The sequence below is a fragment of the Haliotis rufescens genome, unplaced genomic scaffold (assembly GCF_023055435.1).
Source record: "Haliotis rufescens isolate VD_foot unplaced genomic scaffold, xgHalRufe1.0.p SCAF_64, whole genome shotgun sequence".
NCBI classification, from domain to species: domain Eukaryota; kingdom Metazoa; phylum Mollusca; class Gastropoda; order Lepetellida; family Haliotidae; genus Haliotis; species Haliotis rufescens.
Window position 1 is genome coordinate 1,887,419 of NW_025964355.1, and position 25,576 is coordinate 1,912,994.

The window sequence follows — 25,576 nt, forward strand, 5'->3', positions numbered from 1 at the left end:
ATAGCCATCTGCCGATCTTACTTGCGTCCCATTGGGTTTGCCATCTTTTTGCTATGGAGGCTTTGATTTTGCTTTTTATCTCTAGTTTACTAAAGGGAATAGGCTGTATATCCGCTTTGTCTAGAGCTAGCTTCGCCAGTGAGTCTGCTTTTTCATTTCCATGAATATCTATGTGAGAGGGGATCCAACACAGCTCCACCTGTTGCCCTTGGTCCGATAGTTTTGTATATTCGTATAGAATATTGTTGACTGTGTTTGGCCTGGAGTTTGAGTTTCTTCCACTGATGGCCTGAAGTGCACTTAGCGAGTCTGATAGGACGACTGCCTTTGCTTCCGGGAGTTCCGGTATGAGTTTGAGTGCATGATGAATTGCCTCCAATTCAGCCGTGAATACTGACTGACCATCGGGCAAGCGAACTGAATGTGCTTGGGGTTTGGAGCTGTGGATATGGATCCCGTAACCAGCACTGTTGTTGATAGGATTCTTGGATCCATCAGTGTATATATGGGCCCAGCTGTCCCAGGTAGTTTGAATTTTAGTGATAGCTACTGAACGTAGTAGGGTTGGGTTTTCTCTTTTAGTGACTTCTGATGTTAAAGCAGTGTCAACTTTGGGAGTTTGTAAAGTCCAGGGAGGGTGTAACCCTTTGTAGTGACTTTCTGGAGGCTGAATGTCATCGCAATTGTGACTTCGAATGAGTTCACGTACTAATATCCCAGATGGCTTTAGTGAGGGATTTTTTCGAGCTAGGGCCTCATCTCGAGCGTTTTTGTCTTGCCATATCTTTTTAACCAAAGGGTTTGATGTTCGTCCCCAGAACGATAATATTGCCTGCTCTCGTCTTAGTTTCAATGGGAGTTCTCCCGTTTCTACTTGTAGTGCTTCTAGTGAGGTGCCTGTCGCTGCGCCTGTGGCCAGTATTAGGGCTTTGTATTGTATTCTGTCTAGTCGCCTCAAGACAGTATTTGATGCTGAGTGAAAAGCCTCACAACCATAGTCAATTTTTGATCTGATAAGAGCTTTGTAGAGGTCCAGCTGAGTGTCCCTCGATGTGCCCCAAGATGTGCCTGAAATTGCCCGTAATACGTTCAGGTCTTTTTGACATCTGTTTTCCACATATTCGATATGCTTGCGCCAAGTGAGGTGTTGATCAAGGATAACTCCAAGAAATATTGCAGATTTTTCGAATTTGATAGGTTTGCCTTTTATGGTTTGCCTTCACATGTTAGTCAGTTTCAAGTATCTATATACTAAACCTAGTCATCTCAACTGTAAATCGTCTCATCTCAGTTTCTGTGTAATAATTGTTTCTTCCTATTGTTATTTTTGTAATTTCTAAAAATTGTCTTCTCATCATACAGGCATCTTTCATTACACTTACATTAATTCTTTTTTTTTTAAACTTTCCTTTAAGTCCCCTAATCCCCTAAAGCTCTACCCCTTTCATTTCTACTACCTCTACTCCAGACCTTAATCTCTCCTTTAGGTCAGTTCATAATGCCAGACAGGTAAATGCCACGTGTTGTTTTAACTAATTGTAGGGGAACTGGGTTGTAGGGGAAATGGGATGTAGGGGTTTTGGGAGATAACCCACTGTCTAATTAAGAAGTATGTACACTGTAATGTTTTACAAATGGGTGAAAAATAAAACTGACCCGTGAATATCCGGGGCTGAAATGACGTAAAAGGCGACAAACGGGATCGGGTGGTCAGGTTCGCTGACTTGGTTGATGCATGTCATCGATCCCAACTCGTGGATCGATGTTTATGATATCAATTGCTGGATTGTCTGGTCCAGACTCGATTATTTACATATATCTGGAGCAATACCTTTTGTAAACTTTGCTCTGTTTCGTAAAATGAGTTTTTTCCTGACTGAATCGAGTTGTCGCATTAATTACGTTAGTTGTATGCTGGAACTTGTAGCTATTGTTATTTTTATTACATATATCATTTCATGATATTTTAGGGCTTTTGATGGGTGTGACAACGGCAGGTAGAAAATACACACTGTTCAAAACTCCTGGCAGTTGGAATGAAGCACAAGATGTTTGTGTGAACACCAACAAGCGGATGCTCAAGATTGCGTCGGAGGCTGAGATGAAAGTCTTCAGGAAGGTATTAGAGCCTTGGATCAATGACGGGCGCTTGTAAGTGTTTTCATACTTGGTCTTTGTTACATCAATGTACAGAATGGGATGAAAATTGTTGTCTTTCAATACTTGGACAGATAAGGGTAGTTTCTAAGACAGGGACAAATAGCATTTCTCGTCATTGCAAAAAGAGTTCCATAATCAAACCAATGACATCGAGGTGACCCATCCTTTCACGCCAAGAACATTGCGCAGTTCGGTGTAGAAAGGTGACCTTTTAATTCTACTATCCAACCCACATACACCCGCTTAATATTATCAAACTTAACAATTGAAGAAATATGGACAGGATACCACAAAGCTGAAAGCACCTTTTCCTGCATAGCGTCCAGAGTAATATCAAATTTGGCTTCTTCATAAATATGGGGCGGTGGGGTAGCCTAGTCGTTAACGCGTTCGTTCGTCACGCCGAAAGTCCGGGAATCGAATCCCCACATTCGTGCGATGTGCGAAGCCAATATCTGGTGTACCCTGCCGTACCGGAATATTACCCGCGGCGTAAAGCCTTACTCACTCGCTCAATCTTCATATCTACATGCACCCACTGCAAGTAGCTTTTGTGAAACCAGCAATGTACGTTCGTGCACATTACGGAATCCCGGTTCGCCCCGATTATGTTTCTAGGTTTGTCAGCACCATACCCGTGCTCGTGGGTTTTACCGAAGTGGTAAAAGGCTAAGACCTGCACCACTTCGGTCTTCCCTCCCACATTAAGCTGACACGCCGTGATATAACTGGAATACTGTTAAAAGCGGCGTTAAACCCAACTCACTCACTCACTCACTTTAGGTCTATATTTGAGTCACGATATGGCTGAAATATTGCCGATGTGACGTAAAGCTTTAACTCACTCACTCACTCACTAAATTTGAACATTTATGCTTTCCTGAATTCACACCTCAAGCCATCAATAGAAGCAATATTATAAATGATTTTCATACCTTTTATTCTTTCTCTTAGAACTACAGATATGTGGTTGGGTTTGTATGACAAGGAACCCACAGACCCTGATTTTGTACACTACTGGCAGTACGATTGCAGCCCTCTCGGGAAATATGCCCCTTGGTTAACCAACATTGAACCGGATGGAAAAGGAAAGGAGAACTGTGTCCGAACCACGAAGGATGGGGTTTTCAAGACAAGACCTTGCGATTCGACTCTAGCTGTTATTTGCCAGGAAAACACAGGTTTGTTCAGATACAATGTTCGCTTTTCAAATACCGCCTGTAAGTTACTGACTGTATCATAAGAATGTGTTTATAAACCACTATCAAATAGTCACGATACCTGGTGTTCACGGAATAATGAGCGTATCCTGTCACCCCAATGGCACCGACACAAACACACGCAAAGGCATGTGTTCGACTTAAAAATCACGGGACCATTTATGGCACAAATCGAAACAGGAAATTGCATGCGACATAATTGTTGTCACTGTTGCCTCAAATTTTGAAATATTCTCCTCTTGTCTTCCATAACAGTTCGAAAGCTTTTGAAACTTTTAACAAGAGTCGTATGACGACTATTTAAAATATCTTCGAAGAAAGAGCATGCCCGATTGTACCTCAAACGTTATGACATGACAACACCAAAATTCATCTGACAGCTATTTATACAGACAAAATATAGTTCTGCCATCTGCAGAAATAAAACCCCATCTGAATTCTCTGCATAATAGTGTTTGTATAAGATTCTTCTGCAGACATGCGTTTTCTGAGACCATGTGTGGGCAAATGGCTACGAATACATATTGTGACATACAATCTCATCATCTCCTCCTGAACTTTCAAATCATTAGGCATCAATGCTGAAATTTACGTTCTCATTGTTTCAGCCTGATCCCGAGATTTCAATGTTTCAGCCCAATTCTGATGTTTCAATGTTTCAGCCTGATCATGAAGTTTCAGTGTTTCAGCCCATTCTGATGTTTCTGTGTTTCAGCCTGATCCTGAAGTTTCAGTGTTTCAGCCCATTCTGATTTTTCGGTGTTAGAGTCTGATCTTGAGGTTTCATCGTTTCAGCCCATTCTGATGTTCAATGTTTCAGTCTGATCCTGAAGTTTCAGTGTTTCTGCCCGTTCTGATGTTTCAGTGTTTCAGCCCAATTCTATCGCTCAGCCGAATTTTGGCGTTTCAATGTTTCACATCACAACGGCATCCTGGGTGCCTTTGCACAAAACTTAGTCACTAAGGTAACCTAAACAAAATGTTACGCCCGTAGCACAAAACTGCCTTTCAACAATCTTAAAGTCGACAGAATACTTAGCGGCAACCTTAACTGAGGTTGAAATCGTCAGTGCCGGAGACTCAATTATGTCCATAGTTACGGTTGAGACTTGAGAGTTTTCTCTCCTGCTCGCATCTGCAGACGGCTGACATTGATACTTCAACATGACGCAGCCGTCTATCAGTGTACAGAAACGGTGGAGGCAATCAAGTGAGGTGACACTCTTGGTCGATGAAGTCATGTGTAGCAGCCGTGTTGTATTCGGCTCATTTTCTTCAAGCATCACCAATCAATCCAAAATGAGGGAGTGGGATGCAATAGCCGCAGTAAGTTCGACATATATTTAAGGCTTGCCTACGTAGCATCGTTACTTTGTCAATGGCATCACATTTATCTATCTATCTATCATTGATATTATTTGAAAGCATTACATAACATCCAGTGGTGTCAGAAATGAAATTATTTTCATTTTATCTCGAGCGTTGCTAGGTTATAGGCCTAACATTCATCAGGTGAAGCATATACTCCAAAACGTTGTGTTCCCTCATAATAAGGAGTTGACATCCATTGATTCTCTTCCTCACATTTATTAACATAATTCTTCTCCCCAGTGTATATAGCTTGAATATTTCTATTTATAGGTTGTATCACTGATTACACATAGTCAAATGGAATGAAGAGCTGGTGGATTTGTGCCTGAGGCTGTTGAAAGTGAGTGTTTTTCTTATATTCTAAATACAAAACAACAATTATGATGATTGAATGTTTTCAGTGAACTGTGTGTATTTCCAACAATGATTATTGAAAGTAACACTAGTATTAGCTTTGATTGACATGAACAGAAGATTAATTCATAATAAAACAAAACATTTCAGCTTTGTCTACACTGAACATGTTGAATGAAGGTGGCCTTGCCACAGTGGATTTGTTCGATTCAATCATCGCAAATAACGAGGGACAGACCAATAAAACACCTGGTATACTTGTTTAATACTTGTTAAACAAAACATCCCCAGCGCATTTATTTATGACGTCAATCAATTATAATGTAAATCTCAGATATATTAAATTACCATGGTTATCGATGGAACCTAATTTCATCAAACTTGCAGGTCCTATATTAATGTCTGGGAACATTTGCAGTGATGAGGCTTCCAACATCAACAATAATAAAGAATCATACTTAATATCCAATCATCTGATGACTCAAAATAGCACAGCAAGCTGACCATAAATTGATAATTAAATCCTTACTTTTGCAATGCTAAATTTATGATAATTTAACCTAAAACACATTTACATCTCTTGATTGTTACAGCAAAGGATATCAAGATGATCAGATCCAGACAAAGATTTGGTATGACATTAATATATAGTTTGTGCACGCTATTATCTTTTAATATTCATTTCATGATGGAATGATACTTCTCACTGGTTTTAGTACAAAGTTTTATTGAGTCATATATATATTGGGTTTTTACTACTAATGTCCAGTATAATATTTTTCATCTAAATGAAATGTTTGATTTTCATCACTGATTAATACTAGGTTTCAAATAACTAACAACTACTGATCATGATGATGTAATAAACATGATAAGTTGATTTTTTTACAGAAAACAAACAGCAGCCACCAAAACACATTGCCTCAATAATTGAAGTGGAGACAACCAAAGCAGATGCCCTCAAAGAACTGATACATGTGCAATAAAGGATGCTCTGCATATCAGAGGAGCACTTGGCTGAAGTGAGAGAAAGGTTTGACCTAGAGAAATCCAAATTTGAACTGTTGCAACATCTGTTAAAGAAACAAGGAAATATATCTCCTAATACTTCGTCCCCATTTGAACAAATTGATGTATTCCTCTTAACTGTACCAAGACCCAAGCTGATATGTCTGACTGGTGTTTAAAAGTAAAATGTTAAGTCACCTTAATACACATTGTGCATTGAGACATTTAAATCGTTATCTGTCTTGATGTAATCACCTATAGCACTGCATAACTTTAAATACAAACTTGGTTGTTATTTTTGTTATTTTCTGCCAATACATATATATTCATGAACTGCCCAGCGGTTTAGCAGTTATTGAAATAAATATATATTTGTATTATTGTGTTGTTTACTTACAACCTATGTAAATATTTTTAGTAATCAGCTTCCTCCGTGCCGTACACCCACCCTGACACTGCCCAGCTACGGGATAGTTTTCCATGTTAACATGATCAACGTCTGTGTCAGTTTCCTCTGCAACCTTGTCGATGCAGAAGTTGTGCAGTCTGAGACAGAAGCCACAATTACAGCTACACATCTTTGTGGATTGAACAAAAAAACATCCGGTTGACTTATGGAGACATCTGAAAATGTCAAATTATAATGATAAATTATAATTAAATTTTCCTTATGTTCATTGCAATTCCTGCATTCGGATTAGATGCATTGGTCACGTGTTATTGCATTCATTTCCCAATGAACGTGAAACATTTACCCACGCCCACTGAAGCGGACTACTTTTATTGCAACGGAATGTCGGGGAATCCCAATATGATATACGCGGGAATTCCTTTTCTGCTTACGTGTATCGTCATGCACAGGACATTTAGCGAAATTTATGCATGCTCATAGTCGAAACTACATTTTGAGACCGAAGGCCGAGAAGGAATGACGCAGCAAACGTGCAGACTCGCTCTCCAGTTTATTTTCCGCTCGTTCAACAAATTTCATGTCTCCGGGTTTCATTTCTCACCCGCATTTTTCAAACTTGGTTCTCAGGGAACTAATGTTTGAATCTGGCGGTAATAATTTGAAAAAGCCGCCTTCTCCTGGACATGTTTGTTCGAGTTCTTTAGAGTCTGACTGTTGCAGTTCTTCTCTCCTCTTGCCTCCTTAGGTCCTATGAAAAATGAAATATCAAACCATGAAGCACTTAAGTTTTGTTATTCCTGAATGTGGGACTATATTTCTATACTTTTATATATATTCATCAAAAACACATGGAGCCATGGATAATTCACAATAAAGATTGCACATTTTAGAAGGTAATTTTGACTTTCCTCCCAAAATTTTAAGAAAGACAGCAATTCTAATTTCAAAACTCTCAAGATTTTACATAAGTTTATTGCATTAATTACGGATGAGGTAAAACTGGTTTAACCCGAGTCACCAATACTGATGTTTCGGTGTATAAGCACAATACTGATGTTTCAGTGTATCAGCACAATACTGATGTTTCAATGTATCAGCACAATACTGATGTTTCGGCGTATCAGCACAATACTGATGTTTCAGTGTATCAGCACAATACTGATGTTTCAGTATATCAGCACAATACTGATGTTTCAATGTTTCAGCACAATACTTTTGTTTCGGTGTATCAGCACAATACTGATGTTTCAATGTATCAGCACAATACTGATGTTTCAATGTTTCAGAACAGCACTGATGTGTCAGCGTATCAGCACAATACTGATGTTTCAATGTTTCAGAACAACACTGAGGTTTCAGCGTATCAGCACAATACTGATGTTTCAGTGTTTCAGAACAACACTGAGGTTTCAGCGTATCAGCACAATACTGATGTTTCAGTGTATCAGCACAATACTGATGCGTCGGCGTATCAGCACAATACAGATGTTTCAGTGTATCAGCACAATACAGATGTTTCAGTGTATCAGCACAATACTGATATTTCAGTTTATCAGCACAATACTGATGTTTCACTGTATCAACACACTACTGATGTTTCAATGTATCAGCACAATACTGATGTTTCAATGTTTCAGCACAATACTTTTGTTTCGGTGTATCAGCACAATACTGATGTTTCAATGTATCAGCACAATACTGATGTTTCAATGTTTCAGAACAGCGCTGATGTGTCAGCGTATCAGCACAATACTGATGTTTCAATGTTTCAGCACAACACTGATGTTTCAGTGTATCAGCACAATACTGATGTTTCAATGTTTCAGAACAACGCTGATGTTTCAGCGCATCAGCACAATACTGATGTTTCAATGTTTCAGCACAATACTGATGTTTCGGTGTATCAGCACAATACTGATGTGTTCAGTGTATCAGCACAATAATGATGTTTCAATGTTTCAGAACAGCACTGATGTGTCAGCGTATCATCATAATACTGATGTTTCAATGTTTCAGCACAATACTGATGTTTCGGTGTATCAGCACAATACTGATGTGTTCAGTGTATGAGCACAATACTGATGTTTCAATGTTTCAGAACAGCACTGATGTGTCAGCGTATCAGCACAATACTGATGTTTCAATGTTTCAGAACAACACTGATGTTTCAGTGTATCAGCACAATACTGATGTTTCAATGTATCAGCACAATTCTGATGTTTCAATGTTTCAGCACAATACTGATGTTTCAGTGTATCAGCACAATACTGATGTTTCGGTGTATCAGCACAATACTGATGTTTCAGTGTTTCAGAACAACACTGGTGTTTCAGCGTATCAGCACAATACTGATGTTTCAATGTTTCAGCACAATTCTGATATTTCGGTGTATCAGCACAATACTGATGTTTCGGTGTAACAGCACAATATTGATGTTTCGGTGTATCAGCACAATACTGATGTTTCAATGTTTCAGCACATTACTGATGTTTCAGTGTATCAGCACAATATTGATGTTTCGGTGTATCAGCACAATACTGATGTTTCAATGTTTCAGCACAATGCTGATGTTTCAGTGTATCAGCACAATATTGATGTTCCAGTGTATCAAAACAATATTGATGTTTCAGTGTATCAGCACAATATTGATGTTTCAGTGTATCAGCACAATACTGATGTTTCAGTGTATCAGCACAATACTGATGTTTCAGTGTATTAGCACAATATTGATGTTTCGGTGTATCAGCACAATATTGATGTTTCGGTGTATCAGCACAATATTGATGTTTCAGTGTATCAGCACAATATTGATGTTTCAGTGTATCAGCACAATACTGATGTTTCATTGTATCAGCAAAATATTGATGTTTCGGTGTATCAGCACAATATTGACGTTTCAGTGTATCAGCACAATACTAATGTTTCAATGTTTCAGAACAACACTGGTGTTTCAGGGTAAAAACGCGATACTGATGTTTCAACGTTTCAGCACAATACTGATGTTTCAGTGTATCAGCACAATATTGATGTTTCGGTGTATCAGCTCAATATTGATGTTTCAATGTTTCAGAACAACACTGGTGTTTCAGCGTATTAGCACGATAATGATGTTTCAATGTTTCAGCACAATACTGATATTTCAGTGTATCAGCACAATACTGATAAATCAGTGTATCAGCACAATACTGATGTTGCAGTGTATCAGCACAATTCCGACTGTTTACTGTTTCAGACCAATGCTGGTACGAGGAGTTCGTAGACAAGACGATATCTCTGCACAACCTGCTGACATCATCAGAAACAGATTTAAAGACTTGTAAGGCGATGTGTTTGGAGGCAGCAACAGGAACGGACGAGTGTGTCGCAATATCACACAGCGGCAAGACATGTAACATCTACACCGCGGACAGCATTTACATCACCACTGTGCCCACGATGACCGACGAAAACGGCTACAACTCTCTTGTAAAACGATGCTACGATGGTCAGTTAACGCATATATTCCTCATTTCCACTCACACAGTGATAGGGTCCTCCGGTATGTTAGTTTTGTTATTCAAAATCAAACATGTTCATCTATGAGGAAAAACACCAGACGTAGTGGACCATTAAAAATAGATCTACATGTAGTTATCAGAAGTTCGAGACAAGCTGATCAAAAAGGATGCTGCCGGTAGCATTTAAATACACACTTTTCTTTCTGAGGATGTGACTGAGGTCGTGATAGAGAGATCAAACTGTATTCGATGAGCTGATGTCATAATGATGTTTTTTGTTTAACGCCGCACCAGCAATATTCCAGCTTTATGAGGGCAGTCTGTAAATAATCGAGTCTGGACCAGACAATCCAGTGATTGACATCATGAGCATCGATCCATGCAATTGGAATACGATGAAATGCATCAACCAAGTCAGTGAGCCTGACCACCCGATCCCGTTAGTCGCCTCTTACGACAAGCATAGTCACCTTTTACGACAATCATGGGTTGCTGAAGACCTATTCCATCCCGGATCTTCACGGGTCAGCTGATTAGTGACTAATTATATGTTATGAATAGTTTAATTAGCCAATTTTTATTCCAACTGGCGAAATTGCTTTTCTTATCACCAATTGTAGACTTACCATAAGCGTTAGTGTGACGTGTAAATATTCAAATCTAAGAGAAGTTATTCAATTTTTGACAACATTTTGCTTAAAAACGTAATTTCTGTCACTTCATTTTATCAATGCAATGACATGATAGCCAGAATACCGAACTGATTTGTTAGTGAGTGAAAAGCCAAAACGTCCAATAGATGTAACGTCACAGCATAGTAACGTCACGATTCGACTTTGACGTCAAAAAGGAACGTCACCACATTTCACCAGACAAAACTCGCACCACATGAGCAAAATAAATACCTTTCGCTTCCCAACTGAACAAGGTTGTGCATTCCAAACACTGCCAAAGCCCTTCACTTGAATTATGCAAAACTCTGTCAACCTAACATTTTTGACAACGCACATTTCTTCATAAAATGCATCATCAACTATTGATAACAAAAGATAACTCCGAGATTCGTAACTTGATCCATACCCACGCAATTGGGTTTCATAAAAGTGATAAACATCTAAGACTTGAATCGTGATACTTTTGGGAGTTCCACCCACATGAAGCTGACATCCATGATGTTACTGAAAGCAGTTAATGGCGGTATTACTTACTCTCTCAATGATATACCTAACCAGAAATGCTTTAGTCTGTCTCTCAGACACCAAATCATACCCAAATACGAAACCTTTACATATCCACAAGACCGTCGTTATAAACATAAGTGTCCCTTTTGCAGGTACTTACAACGAACACCCGCCAACAGTTGCTGAAAACAAGGCCAAGGTTGCTGAAAACGTTGATTGCACAACCACAACTAGTACATCTACTTCTACAACGACTACAACGCCTATTACTACTACTTCAACTACCACTACTGCAACTACCACAGCTGCTGCAACGACTACAACCACAACGGCTACGAAAACTACCACAGTAACTTCCATAACGTCCACAACCGCTGCATCAGCTTCCACAACAGCTCCAACAACGACAACGAAAACCACAACAGCCGCAATGACTGCTGAATCAACTACAACCACGCCCGCTGCTCTCGCCACATCAACTTCTATAACTTCTACAGCAGCTGCAACGACTACCGAAACAACAGCAACGACCACTGCAACAACTGCAACGACTCCATCAGTTGCAACAACTTCTACTCCATCAGCGTCCACTACTTCAAGTACTTCTACAGCAGCTGCAACGACTACCGAAACAACATCAACGACCACTGCAACAACTGCAACGACTACATCAGCTGCAACAACTTCTACTCCAGCACCGTCCACTACTTCAAGTACTTCTACAGCGACAACAACCACTGCAAATTCTGCACAAGCTACGATATCAACACCAGCTGCTACAACGACCTCTATTCCAGCTACCACAACTGTGACCGAGGTGACATCCACGTCCCCACATGAAGCCGCTATTTGCAACATCAGTGGTAAGTCAATATGCAGAATTAGTGTGCGCTTTGTCTGTCTGAGTAGGGCATGGATGGCCCAGTTCGTTGTGCAGAGTTCGAATCCCGATTCGTCCTTATTATGTTTATAGGTTTGTCAGTTAAATAAATATGCTTGTGTGTTTCACATAAGTGGTAAGCGTCTGAGAACCGCATCACTTCCGGCTTTTCTCTCATATTAAGCTGACAGTACCTTAACTGGAGTACTATTCAAATGGTGTTAAACCCAGATCACCCTCGACTATGCCCACCCGTAAGATCCGGGGTAGAATAGGTCTTAAGCAAACTATGCTTGTCGCAAGAGGCGACTAACGGGATCGGGTTGTCAGGCGAGCTGACTTGGTAGATACATGTCATCGTATCCTAGTTGCGTGGATCGATGCTCATGATGTCAATCACTGGATTGTCTGGTTCAGATTCAATGATTTGCAGCCACATAGCTGCAATATTGCTGCGTACGGCGTTAACAATTAACACTCACATGCCCAGCTATAAATACTTAATTGTGATATCTGATAAACATTATCAAATATGAAAAGGCATAATGTTTATCGACATTGCACAATAGAAATTGTTTCAGTAATTTTCTGAAGCACTTGGGGCGGTCGGGTAGCCTAGTGGTTAAAGCGTTCGCTCGTCACGCCGAAGACCCGGGTTCGATTCCCGACATGGGTACAATGTGTGAAGCTCATTTCTGGTGTCCCCCGTCGTGATATTGCTGGAATATTGCTAAAAGCGGCGTAAAACCATACTCACTCACTCATAATGAAGCACTAACTCGAAGCTATTCAAGAATAATATTGATCAGACAAATATGTATTTCATATAGTATCAATTTCGCAAAGCCGAATAATACTTTTTTTTAAATTTTGATGTTTGAAAATAAAGACACTTATCCTTCACGTGCATTTTACAACATTGTCAGTCATATTGTAACGCACTGAATCTGTCCTGTCTAGGGTCACGTCCAGGGCCTAGCAACACCACGTGTAGTTCAATCTGCCTGAACCTCGCAGGACCAAACAGCATCGAGTGGCAGCAGTTGATGCAGACATTACTACTGAACAGAAAAATGCTATCTTCCTACCGACGAGCCAAGACTTCAGCACGAGATGACCGACCTTCTGCCGGGACGCTTGGGGCATCGGGAATCGGAATTCTAGTGCTAGTGTTTGGATCTCTCATTCTGCTAGACATGGATAGATTTGTGTCAATGTTACATCGAGCTTTCAAAATGCCTCGTCGAAATACATCACGAACCTTCTCGCTTGACAAGAGTCTGTGACAGCTTCATAGCTACTACCCTGGCATTTATAAATAAATCCCTGGGGATTCTCGAGTGGAATAACGACACACGACGTAAGAGCCGACAGTGGGGATTGTGGGGTTAAAATGTCTCACCACGACTGCATGGATCGTTGGTCATGCTATCAACCACTAGCTTTACAGATCCATGTAATTACCAGGTCGCTGTGACGCAGCGTGACTATTGCTGGATATATTGCTGGAGTAAACAATAATCATTCACTCACTTATTTAATAACAACTGTAACCTAATTAAAATCTGATCTTTTGATTTCACACGACACCTCTCTGCTTGAAGAACCGAGAACACCTCCAAAGGGGGTCACGTCAGGCGTCTTCGAACTTCCCGTGTGTTTTTTTTATGTGAATAATTGACTTGGATTTGCATGTGTTGGTGACTTTTGCCACCGTTATGGCAGGATATGCTCACAATTCGCGAACATATGGTGTCATCACAATTTGACAGTGATTCATCCATTTACATGATATACTCGGACTCGTACACTCTTTTCGGCTTTTATCTTGGATTGGGATTTGCCGCTTTTATTTCACATCCCAATCTACATCTTGAGCAAATGACAAATGTCGTTTTAGTTTGACACAGAAGAACACGACTGCAGGCGTTCGACTGACAAGATGCATACGGCTGCGTCTATATACTGTAGATGAAGGTTACACGGACAAGTTGGTATCTCACGGATGGCGTGTACCTTGTTTTGGTTTCTTTAATTTATACTTCACTGCATGAAATGTTACTTCCATTGACTTTTTGTGTACTATATAATATGCGCTTTTTCATTTCTTTCTAAAATATGTGCTTCTTCGACCAAAGGGATTAAACTGTATAATTCTTCTCTCGTGTTCTTTGTAAATGGGCTATACTGAAGGCTACAAATATATGATGCCGAAGACTAGTGTCATATGTTACTGCAGTCTAGTGTTAGATGATGCCGAAGACTAGTGTCAGATGTTACTGCAGTCTAGTGTTAGATGATGCCGAAGACTAGTGTCAGATGTTACTGCAGTCTAGTGTTAGATGATGCCGCAGACTAGTGTCAGATGTTACTGCAGTCTAGTGTTAGATGATGCCGCAGACTAGTGTCAGATGTTACTGCAGTCTAGTGTTAGATGGCACTGAAGACTAGCGTCAGATGTTACTGCAGTCTAGTGTTAGATGATACTGCAGTCTAGTGTTAGATGATACTGCAGTCTAGTGTTAGATGATACTGAATGCTACAAATATATGATGCCGAAGACTAGTGTCAGATGTTACTGCAGTCTAGTGTTAGATGATACTGAAGGCAAGAGGTAGATGATACTGAAGGTTAGTGTCAGATGTTACTGCAGTCTAGTGTTAGATGATACTGTATGCTACAAATATATGATGCCGAAGACTAGTGTCAGATGTTACTGCAGTCTAGTGTTAGATGATACTGAAGGCAAGAGGTAGATGATACTGAAGGATAGTGTTAGATGATACTGAATGCTACAAATATATGATACCGAAGACTAGTGTTAGATGATAATAAAGGCTAGAGTTAGAAGATACTGAAGACTAGTGTTAGATGATACTGAATGCTCAAGTTAGATGATACTGAATGCTAGTGTCAGATGATAATAGAGGCTACAAATATAATTATGATGCCGAAGACTAGTGTTAGATGTTCACTGAAGACTTGTGTTAGATGATACTGAAGACTAGTGTAAGATGTTGCTGAAGACTACAAATTTATGATACCGCAGACTAGTGTTAGTTGATACTGAAGGCTAGAGTGTAACCATTTCAACAATATTCATTCACATTGATGAATGTACAAGTGTTGACAAGGCGATCGTACGATACACCAATTTATCAAGCAACAGTTGTCGAGAAATAGGTTAGTTTGTTGTTTAACTCCGCATTCAGGTATTGGAACCCACATCCATAATTTGTTTTGTTTGTTTGTTTGACTCAGCAATATTCCAGCTATATGACGGCGGTCTATAAATAATCGAATCTGGACCAGACAATACAGTGATTGACATCATGAGCATCGATCCACGCAATCGGGATCGATGACATGCATCAACCAGAAAAATACACTTAGTTGACACAACTTGTCTGACAATGAACTTCTACTCGTTTTAAAAACGAAGTTTATATATAACTCTTTCCATAATCCAAAGAAATCATTTAACGATTCCGACTATATTATAAGCATGTGTTTATGATTCACTATCACCTAGTGATGATATCAGGTGTTCGCAAAAAAGTGTCCTGCCCAACATGTGGAACTCTTCACAAACACATGCAAAGTCAAGTCAGAGAAAACACAGAATGTATATCTCAATTCTACATGGCCAAATAAACTGTTTGATGATAGCGTCGCGACAAAGTTTCAATGTTTTGAATGATTGTCGATCTGAATTAAGATAAAACCTATAGTATGTCGTTACATATACTCACAACATTTTACACAAACATGACAGTTTTTTAAAGTGTTTTTTTAAGCATACATTCATGTATTAATATATAAAAATTAGACATTTTTGGAATCAATATGACTGCCGAAAGAGAAATTATCCAATCTAAATCAAATATTTGAAACTGCAAACCTTCCAATATGATAGTGAGAGAGTATGCTTTTCCGCCGCTTTTAGCAATATTCCAGCAATATAACGACGGGGGACACCAGACATGGGCTTCACACATTGTACCCAAAATTAAATAGTTGCCAGGGTGGGTGTTGCATAAGGAAAAAGATACTTCGGGTTAAAAATAATGCTGCATCTCTCCTACACCTCGTGAATGTGCAAATAACACTTCTGTTAATTCTTGCTTGAATATGAATATGTTTTGTGTACCGATGCGTCTTACAAGTATTTAATGAAATCAAAGGTTTATGCATCCAATTATCTATATCACCAGAACAGAAACCAGTCGATGATGATTACTCAACTGGAAACATTAAATGGAAGACACACAACACATATCAACAACACTTGAAAAAGCTTTCTTCAAGCCAATGGACAAAACGTGACGCTTCCACTGCCTCTTTTTACATAGTGTCACCACTGATTTCCAGTGGCCCAATCATAAAACGTTCCCAGATATTTTGCCCCGTTTATCAGGACTGGATATTCTCTTGCATTGATGTTTTATATTTACCCTATCACAGAATCGATTTTACACATAGTTTAGATATTTACCGCACAAAACCTCGTACCCACCCGACCTATACAGAATTTAGTTTCGACAGGTTTTGCTTCCATACCAAAACCACGTGTCAAAGACGTTTACAAAACATTTATACCGGCGAACGTGGGTAGACCAGCTAAGAGAAACAGGTTTCCTGAAATCTCTTCACATGTATAATGTCATGTATGTACGCCCCACGATGTTCTTGTATTATACAGTAAACCACGGTTATAACGAACACGCTTATAACGAACTCACGGATATAACGAACTTACTTTTTTGGTCCCGACTATCTGCTGTAGTTATGCTGTATATATGCTTACAACGAACTACGGTTATAACGAACTAAAATTAATAGTCCCTTTGAGTTCGTTATAACCGTAGGTTACTGTAATCAGTAAGGTTGCATGTTAGTACCATAGTAAATACAAATTATTTCGCTAACACAGAACCTCTGAAAACTTAATAACCCGAGTCTATTACCATATATTTTCATGCCTTAATCGACAAAATGACATGACGTCTCATTCTGGTACGTTTGCAATTGATAATTAGACGGGTAAAATGTTGATAAGCCTACAATAAGTTTCTCTATCGCGATCGTATCACAAATACCAATGCAAGATGTAGAGATGCGAGAAGTAAATGTCCATTTACCACTCAGGGGCCTTGATTAGATCGAGTCATCATTACGATCAACCCACCCAACTGTGGCCCTCCGCTGGGATCAGTCCTTGTTTCTTGTTGTTAGCAATACAAGCCACAATGTCCAATAAACGCAATCATGTTTTATCAACTTTATATCTATGCCATTGGAAGTATATATATATACAGCCCTCGGAGGAGTTCGCCATCACACTGGTTGTGTTCTGTACGAAGCTGACAGTATGCAGTCACCAGTAATCCAAGCTATACTGATTGCCCTCTGCGTTGTACATGCAGGTATGTATTTACTACTCACACTCTTGACTCTTACAGAACATTTGCTTCAGAGCTTATTATTTATGAAAATGCTTCATACATAACCCAGAAAATTTTACTTTTTATATCAAATAATATATGTTTGGAGTCAAAGATATATAAGTGTATAACGGTTTGCGAAGATAGTAAATGATACCCATGTCATGTATTTGAAGATTCAAGACGACACGTACAATCCCATTTTTTAGGATTATTACTGTATTTCAAAATAAATATTTGGAATGGAAACTATACTGCTGGTTTAAGAATATAACTCTGTGAGTAGATTAACACGTAGTCACATCTGTATGGAGGGTGGATATATTTGGAGGTTAGATGACACAACATCGTGGTTTTAACGTTGTTATATATTCAGGTATTTTTATATTATCATTTACATCATCTCCGTCTTCGTGACAGAGTGCGGAGGAAGCAGGACGCCATGTGCCTTTATTTCACGATCATCTAAGAGCAAAAGATACATGGAACCTGTCTACAGAAGCAGGTATGTCTGCTACTGAAATACAAGTAGAATGAGGGCATGTAAATATAAACATCATTAAAAGAAAGTATGTTTCTTATACCCTTATATAATTATTTTGTGCAAAAGTGCACGTTTATGCCCCTATCGGAGCTTAACCACCTGTAAACATTTTCAAAATATTATATCCAACAGTGTAAAAGGTAATTTTTTAATGTTGGGGCATTAAATGCCTCGGCTGTTATAACATCACAAATTTCTCGTCTTACTTGGACGTTTTCGTTTCATGTGTTATGACAAGTTCGAGTGCTTTTACGTGTTTAAGAGGAATTAAATGCCCTAACAAATACATACGTTTAACTCAGGCGAGCGACCTGCGACTCAAGTGACACCTATAGGACAGCTGATGGGACGTGCAATAACGTGGAAAATTCGGGCTGGGGAGCTGCAGGTGCTCAACTTGCGAGGTGGCTGGAACCTGAGTATGCTGACGGTTAGTTGCTGTTTTGTTCTTATTAGGACGCTCAGTATTAACGTAATGCCTATGCCGTATCGTTACATCGATATCTACATATCTAATGACGATGAAGTTTCAAAACAGATTTAGTAATATTGACTGAGATTGTTGGTGAGTGCCACAACAGTATCTAACTACGTAATGACCATGAATCATTTTACTTTAAAAAGTCCAAGTATTAAAGTGACGTTATGAGTGAGTGAGCGAATGAGGGAGTAATTAGTTCCGCCCTTAATCATCGCTTAACCACGTGAGCCATCATTCTCATTTCATCAGATGCACAAGCTATATAAGTTATATCCGGCAATAACAGTTTCTGATTTTACACAGAAAATTATTAAAACTATAGGTAATGTTTTAACAAGATGCTGTAGAGTCAGGAAACGAAATCAATGATCTATCTGTTTACAAGGCGAGGATAAGCCAAGCCGAAACAGAACTGCATATTTAAACAAGATGACAACAACGAACAGATATTTCTGCTGTATATTTACAGCAATGGGAAACCCCAGAGCTCTGGCCACTGATGGCTCAGACCTGCCTAACCCAAGAAGCATCAGCAACCATGTTCACTTTGAGCTGAGTTTCCTTTCCAACAAACACTCCGTCATGTTGATGCAGTGGGGTCAGTTTATTGACCATGACATTACGGGAACGCCGGTAGTTACAGGTTAGTACCACTTTTATTTTCCGTACGTTAGACTATTTTATTACTAGTATTGATACGTTGTATGTTATTTATTGATCAGTTATCACAGTTACATTTTGAAGTGTATGATTGGCTTTTGGATTCTTGTTTTCTTTTGAATTCTGAAACCAATCACACACATTTCATGCCTGGGCTGTTTGTTTTTGTATATGTCTTCTGGACAAACATCAACATTCTTTGTTTACAGATAATGGGAACGATATTGAGTGTTGCGACCGAACTGACTCTGTTCCGAGCGAGTAAGTTGTATGTTATCTATTATACAGAACACAACATTACACAAGACAGTATGATTATACTGCTCAATTACTATTCATATTACTTACGGTTAAACACCATACCACATGGCAAACATCAGAACAGTCAGATTGGATTAATGTAGTATCTACAAATCACAAAAAATATAAAGGTAAAATCAAGTCTGTCCTCATGTCATCAGCACGGACTCCCCATGTTTCCCGATCAACCTTCCTGATGGTGATTTCTACTTTGGCGATGGTAAATGTATGAACCTGGTGAGATCGGAGGCTGTTTCCGGAACAGGCACGGATTCCTCAAGTAAGTATCTAATAAAGAGTTAAAACTCAATATTGATTTGATTTGATTAAAGTCGGCCTTAAATTAGTAATGCATTCTTTAAACTGAAAAACGGTTTGGGAAACATTTTATGTGAAGAAAAAGCTTTGCTGAAACCTCATAAATATAACCTTACACAGTAAACGTATCTCAGAATTCTCTCCTCCCAGATCCACGACAGCAGTACAATGAATTGTCCGCCTTCATAGACGGTTCCCACATCTATGGCATTTCAGACTCGGAAACGGCCGAGCTCAGAGACACTGACTCTGGATGTAAGTTGCAGGTTCTGATTGTATCATAATGGTTTAAATTTGTTTCACACACACACACACACACACACACACACACACACACACACACACACACACACACACACACACACACACACACACACACACACACACACACACATCATAACGGTTTAAATTTGTAATATATATATATGTAAGTTTATGACAGGTAATCCATCAAAAGACATTCAATGATTTGCTTTTCCTTTTAATGATTCATTGATTAATTAATTAATTGAATGCATTACTTACAATTGGATTTCTATATTTCGGTACTAATTCGCCAATATGGGTGTTTTTCAGCTGGATTGCTGAAAGTGGGAACAAATAATCTTCTTCCGGAAGGAGATTCAGGCGACTGCTTTCTTGATACTTCTGATCCAAGCAACTACTGTTTCAAAGCAGGTTGTTACAAACAAGAGAAACTTATATCCTGACAGACGTTTGTGTAACATGAAGATTTGTTATTTCTGATGATTTTCAATGTTGATGATACAGGCCTTCTTTAATCATTTAACAAATATATTTTGTGATATCATGCGGGTATACTGCATTGTATGCGCAATATAGCATGTTGCACACTAACAAGAATATGTGCCATATCAAATATTTGGTTGATTTTAGACGAGTTCTATTGATGAACAACTTCTTTATTACAATTAGTGCGACGTTTCGGTTAGGATCTACACCGAAACGTCGCACTTATTGTAATAAAGAAGTTGTTCATCCATAGAACTCGTCTTACTTCATCACATCAACTTCTAAATGCAACTGAAAGATAAAATATTTGGTTGTTACGATTTCTTCTAAAGTAATGTGGTCAGACGCTTATACTCAAGCTTCAAAGGCATGCATGTCATTGAAGGAATTGTTTAAAAAATAGGTATAAATTATGTTCAATAGCATGTTTCATTTTTAATGCATACTTGCACATGTAGTACTATATGGTTCGGAAATATGGGGATCAAAATATGATGCTGCCATAGAAAATGTAGACACTGTATATTTCAAACGTTTTTAGGTTTTGCTAAATGTGCCTCAACTGAAGCACTTCTTAGTGAAACTAGACGCTGTAATGTGTATGTACATAGTCAAGTTAGAATAGTTAAATGAGAAGAAAGTAACTGAGAATGGAAGAATGCAGATATCCACTTCAATGTAAACATAACCTGGTATCTGAAGTAAGGAGTCTATTACTTTCATGTGGTTCTTTTCTTCTGTATGGAATCCACAGAATGTTTGTCACATTCAAATGTTGAGTATTGGAAAAGTAATCAGCGAGAGAACGATCTCTTTGCATGACACTGCTATTAAACTGTTTCATCTTCACACGATCTGTGCAAATATAGTAACTTGAAAGTCACATCTTCAACCTGAAATGTATTCATCTGTCTTATCATAGAAATGATGTTAATGATAAATGTTATCAACTCACAAAATAAAGATATGATCCTTTCTGTGGCTACTTATATATGACATGTTTTAATATCAGATTCACGTATAATTTCTGTATATTCATGTGTCAATATAGTATAACTTAGTCTCAACTGTACCGTCGGCAATCAGGCTATAATACTGTCTGTCTGTCGCAACTGTTATTGTATTTTTTACTCAAGGTGACTCGAGAGTCAATGTCTTCCCTGGACTTACGGCACTGCACACTCTGTTCATGAGAGAACACAACCGTGTTGCAACAGCTCTCAAGGGCTTCAACAGTGGCTGGGATGACGAGAAACTCTTCCAAGAAGCAAGACGAATAGTTGTTGCTGAACTACAGGTTAGGTTTCTATTCCGTACACAAATGCATCAAAACGATCAACATATTCAACAGTGCATGCACATAGTATTAGCGTCTGTTGAATCACCAATGGCAACTGATAATATGCCCCATAACAGTCAATGGCATGTTGAAAACAGTAATTAAGATTTACATAACTCTACTTTTCCTTTAAAATGTAAGGTTAAAAGTAAACATGTGATGAAATTAACTGCATATCGTATATACCATCAGGTGATAACATACAATGAGTGGCTGCCTGAAATCCTTAGTGCCAATGGGGTTGCAAACTACACCCTCGGATTCGACAACTACAACTACAATTCCAGCCTCGACCCCTCTCTCAGTAACGTCTTCTCAACGGCGGCTTTCCGATTTGGACATTCAATGGTGCCAGAAAACCTTACAATAGGAAGCGAAGTGGTAGACACTGGTGACCTGTTCAAGAGGACAAAATACGTCATCAACAGCCTGGATGACGTCATCAGTAGTTTTCTGGGCGCTGCAGGTGAACGTGCTGATGCGTGGTATGTCGATGGCATGAGGCAGAGAATGTTTGAGGAGGATTCAGACACAAAGGACGGATTTGACATTGTGAGTCTGAACATTCAGCGAGGAAGGGAACATGGCCTCCCTCCTTACAACGACTGGAGAGAATACTGTGGTCTCGACAAAATTACCTCCTTCACATCTGGTACTGACTTCGGAGGTATTCAAGCTCGCGATCTTCGGGATATATAGTAAGTGTTTAGCTATTCTTTGAAAATGTGTCTTTTGCATATTTGATCCGTGTAATTTAAGTAACATGTTCCGTGACATTTTCATACCAAATTAGTGCTTAGAGCATCTGATCTTTGAAGACGTTTACAATTCAAGTACAATGTGACCTTCCTCATTCAGTAACAGCGTGGATGACATTGACCTGTACAGTGGAGGTATTGCTGAAGTTCCGTTTGCTGGAGCAGCTGTGGGAAGAACTTACATCTGTCTGATCGGCAAACAGTTCGAGAAACTAAGGGATGGGGACAGGTTCTGGTTTGAATCTACAGACTCCGTCACTGGCTTCACGTCTGGTAAATACTCGCAGACTGTGTGTTTTCTTGATTGATTAATTGTAGATGTCATAACATATAAGTTTTGATGTCTTCATTTCAATTAAAAAGCAAGAACTTCAATTGTAACGTTTCTTTGTTTGAATTCAGATCAAATAACGCAGTTGAAAAGGGCGTCATTAGCTCGAATTATCTGTGACAATGCCGACAACTTCAGCACCATCCAGCGGTCAGCCTTCCTCAACGTTAACACTGGAACTGCGTATGTTGAGTTCAAATATCCATGTGACATGTGTTTTCGGTTCAGTTGAAAGGACATTATTGCTGTGTTTTGAACTGTTACATGTCAATTGATCTACAAATGCAGTGTCCTAATGTTAATGCTAATTCTCATGTCTATATTTGTTGATACGTGTTATCTATAATGTTTTTGTAGCAACCAATGTGACTTCAGTTTTGATATAGTCTAATAATGATTTGTTTTATCATCAGAAACCAGGAGGTGAGTTGCTCTAACCTGAAGGAAGTGAAGCTTCGAAGATGGAAGGAATAACTAGCAGCATGCCCATACGACGTTGTGTCAGCACTGTTAATAAAGACTTGAACTTGTATCTGTGTCTTTGTCATATTTGCATAAAGAAATCTTACATATTAGGATGTGTTGGGGGTTCAACTATCTATTGCTGAAGGTGAATATGAATATAAGTTCGTCTACGTATAAAAACAACCAGTTTTGATTAGCCTATCCATTGAAAGTGATTCCACTGGGCTTTAATTCAAAATAGAAGTCAAAATTATATGAATAGATGCCTGAAAATCGGTGATGGCACCAGGTTTTATATGTGGAGGAAATGACATAACATTTCCCTGCCTTAAGTGGAATTAAGTGATGAATTTATGCTGAAGTAATTATTTTCTAAAAACACCTTTATAGTTGACTCAACTATTCAATAATATACTAATATTCTAAGAGCTGACATAGGTTGTATGAGTTTATGAACATTGTGAATGTGACCAAAACAGGATCACATCAGAAATCCGCGAGACATGCTCACCTGTGAACTGACGTCACAACTACACAGGCCCGGTAATGACAACAGGACAAACCAGAATGTCATTATCTGTTGCGATCCCCACGAGTATTGATGACAGCGTGACGGCGAAGGCTCATTGGGGCAAACAGGATCCTGAATAACGCGATGAGTAAAGTTCTGTCATACTTGCTGAAGTGGCACATGCAGTGCTTGGAGTGCGAGTGGTGATGGATTTCGTTGGCGCACAGGGCGATACAAAGCATTCCACAGATGATCAATCAGGGACAAATCAAGTGTTCGAGTAGGCTATAGTACATCTGTACGTTTTTGTGCTGTAGGAAGGCAAATTAGACAAGCGCAATATGAGATATCTACCTCTACGTTTACTAAAATATTTTTGTCTACGGGCAGTTAGTGTGAACAAGTCATCCCTTATTCCAGGCCTTAAACCTGCTTGTTCTCCATATATTTTGTTATTAATTTCGACCCATATTATAATCTGCAGTTATTTTTTGTTGTAAATATCGTCTTGCACTGTTTAAACTGATACTCCTGTTGTTATTACGATCATTTCTTGGGTCATTTATATAAATGGACACTATTATACCTTTATTCCAAGCACATGAAAACTGGCCTGCTGAAAACATCCTATTAGATAAAGTATGAATGTATGACATCATTATTTTACGTGATGATTTAAACATTTCTGGTCAGAAGATATCTAAACCTGATATCATTCGTTCAGACGTCCATCAGCACGTCCCGGTACACAGCGGGACCCATCTGTGAACAGAACGGTCCTCGATCTCACCGTCAGCGTCCGCGTGCTTTAAGTATGCTGTATTACACTTTGGGCAAAACCATACTTCATAACACTACGGGCAAAACTATACTTTATTACACTACGGGCAAAACTATACATTATTACAATTCAGGCAAAACTATGCTTTATTACATTACGGGCAAAACTGTATTTTATTACACTACCGGCAAAACCATACTTTATTACACTACGGGCAAAACTAGACTTCATTACACTACGGGCAAAACTATACGTTATTACATTACGGGCAAAACCATACTTCATAACACTACTGGCAAAACTATACTTTATTACACTACGGGCAAAACTATACATTATTACAATTCAGGCAGAACTATGCTTTATTACATTACGGGCAAAACTGTATTTTATTACACTACCGGCAAAACCATACTTTATTACACTACGGGCAAAACTATACTTCATTACACTACGAGCAAAACTATACGTTATTACATTACGGGCAAAACTGTACTTTATTACACTACGGGCAAAACTATACTTTATTACACTACGGGCAAAACTATACGTTATTACATTACGGGCAAAACTATACTTTATTACACTACGGGCAAAACTATACTTTATTACACTACGGGCAAAACTATACGTTATTACATTACGGGCAAAACCATACTTCATAACACTACTGGCAAAACTATACTTTATTACACTACGGGCAAAACTATACATTATTACAATTCAGGCAAAACTATGCTTTATTACATTACGGGCAAAACTGTATTTTATTACACTACCGGCAAAACCATACTTTATTACACTACGG

The 25,576-nt window shown here is 38.8% G+C and overlaps 2 protein-coding genes across 3 annotated transcripts in view; both read left to right on the top strand.

The window, feature by feature from the left end:
- LOC124151718 (cell wall protein DAN4-like) overlaps positions 1-14,229 on the top strand; it is a 54,301-nt gene extending 40,072 nt beyond the window's left edge. For both annotated transcript variants that reach the window (XM_046524315.2, XM_046524314.2), the window contains 5 exons: positions 1,971-2,151; positions 3,115-3,341; positions 9,758-10,009; positions 11,356-12,066; positions 13,044-14,229. In XM_046524315.2, the coding sequence (XP_046380271.2) occupies positions 1,971-2,151; positions 3,115-3,341; positions 9,758-10,009; positions 11,356-12,066; positions 13,044-13,369 (1,697 nt within the window). In that variant the 3' untranslated portion in view covers positions 13,370-14,229. The remainder of the gene's footprint in view (positions 1-1,970; positions 2,152-3,114; positions 3,342-9,757; positions 10,010-11,355; positions 12,067-13,043) is intronic.
- Positions 14,230-17,432: 3,203 nt separating this feature from the next.
- Positions 17,433-23,543, top strand: LOC124151719 (thyroid peroxidase-like). The gene is made up of 13 exons (XM_046524317.2): positions 17,433-17,509; positions 17,948-18,032; positions 18,374-18,501; positions 19,022-19,195; positions 19,422-19,473; positions 19,674-19,792; positions 19,981-20,085; positions 20,407-20,508; positions 21,720-21,880; positions 22,115-22,620; positions 22,781-22,953; positions 23,083-23,194; positions 23,425-23,543. Exons 1-13 carry the CDS (start codon positions 17,455-17,457, stop codon positions 23,483-23,485), a joined length of 1,833 nt encoding a protein of 610 aa, XP_046380273.2. The 5' UTR covers positions 17,433-17,454; the 3' UTR covers positions 23,486-23,543.
- Positions 23,544-25,576: the final 2,033 nt, after the last annotated feature.

Bases quoted from the DNA above. Each gene is read 5' to 3' on its own strand.
- LOC124151719 (XM_046524317.2), top strand. From the start codon at position 17,455: ATGCAGTCACCAGTAATCCAAGCTATACTGATTGCCCTCTGCGTTGTA. The intron at 17,510-17,947 runs GTATGTATTTAC...TCTTCGTGACAG, and splicing joins CCTCTGCGTTGTACATGCAG to AGTGCGGAGGAAGCAGGACG. The intron at 19,793-19,980 runs GTAAGTATCTAA...CTCTCCTCCCAG, and splicing joins AACAGGCACGGATTCCTCAA to ATCCACGACAGCAGTACAAT.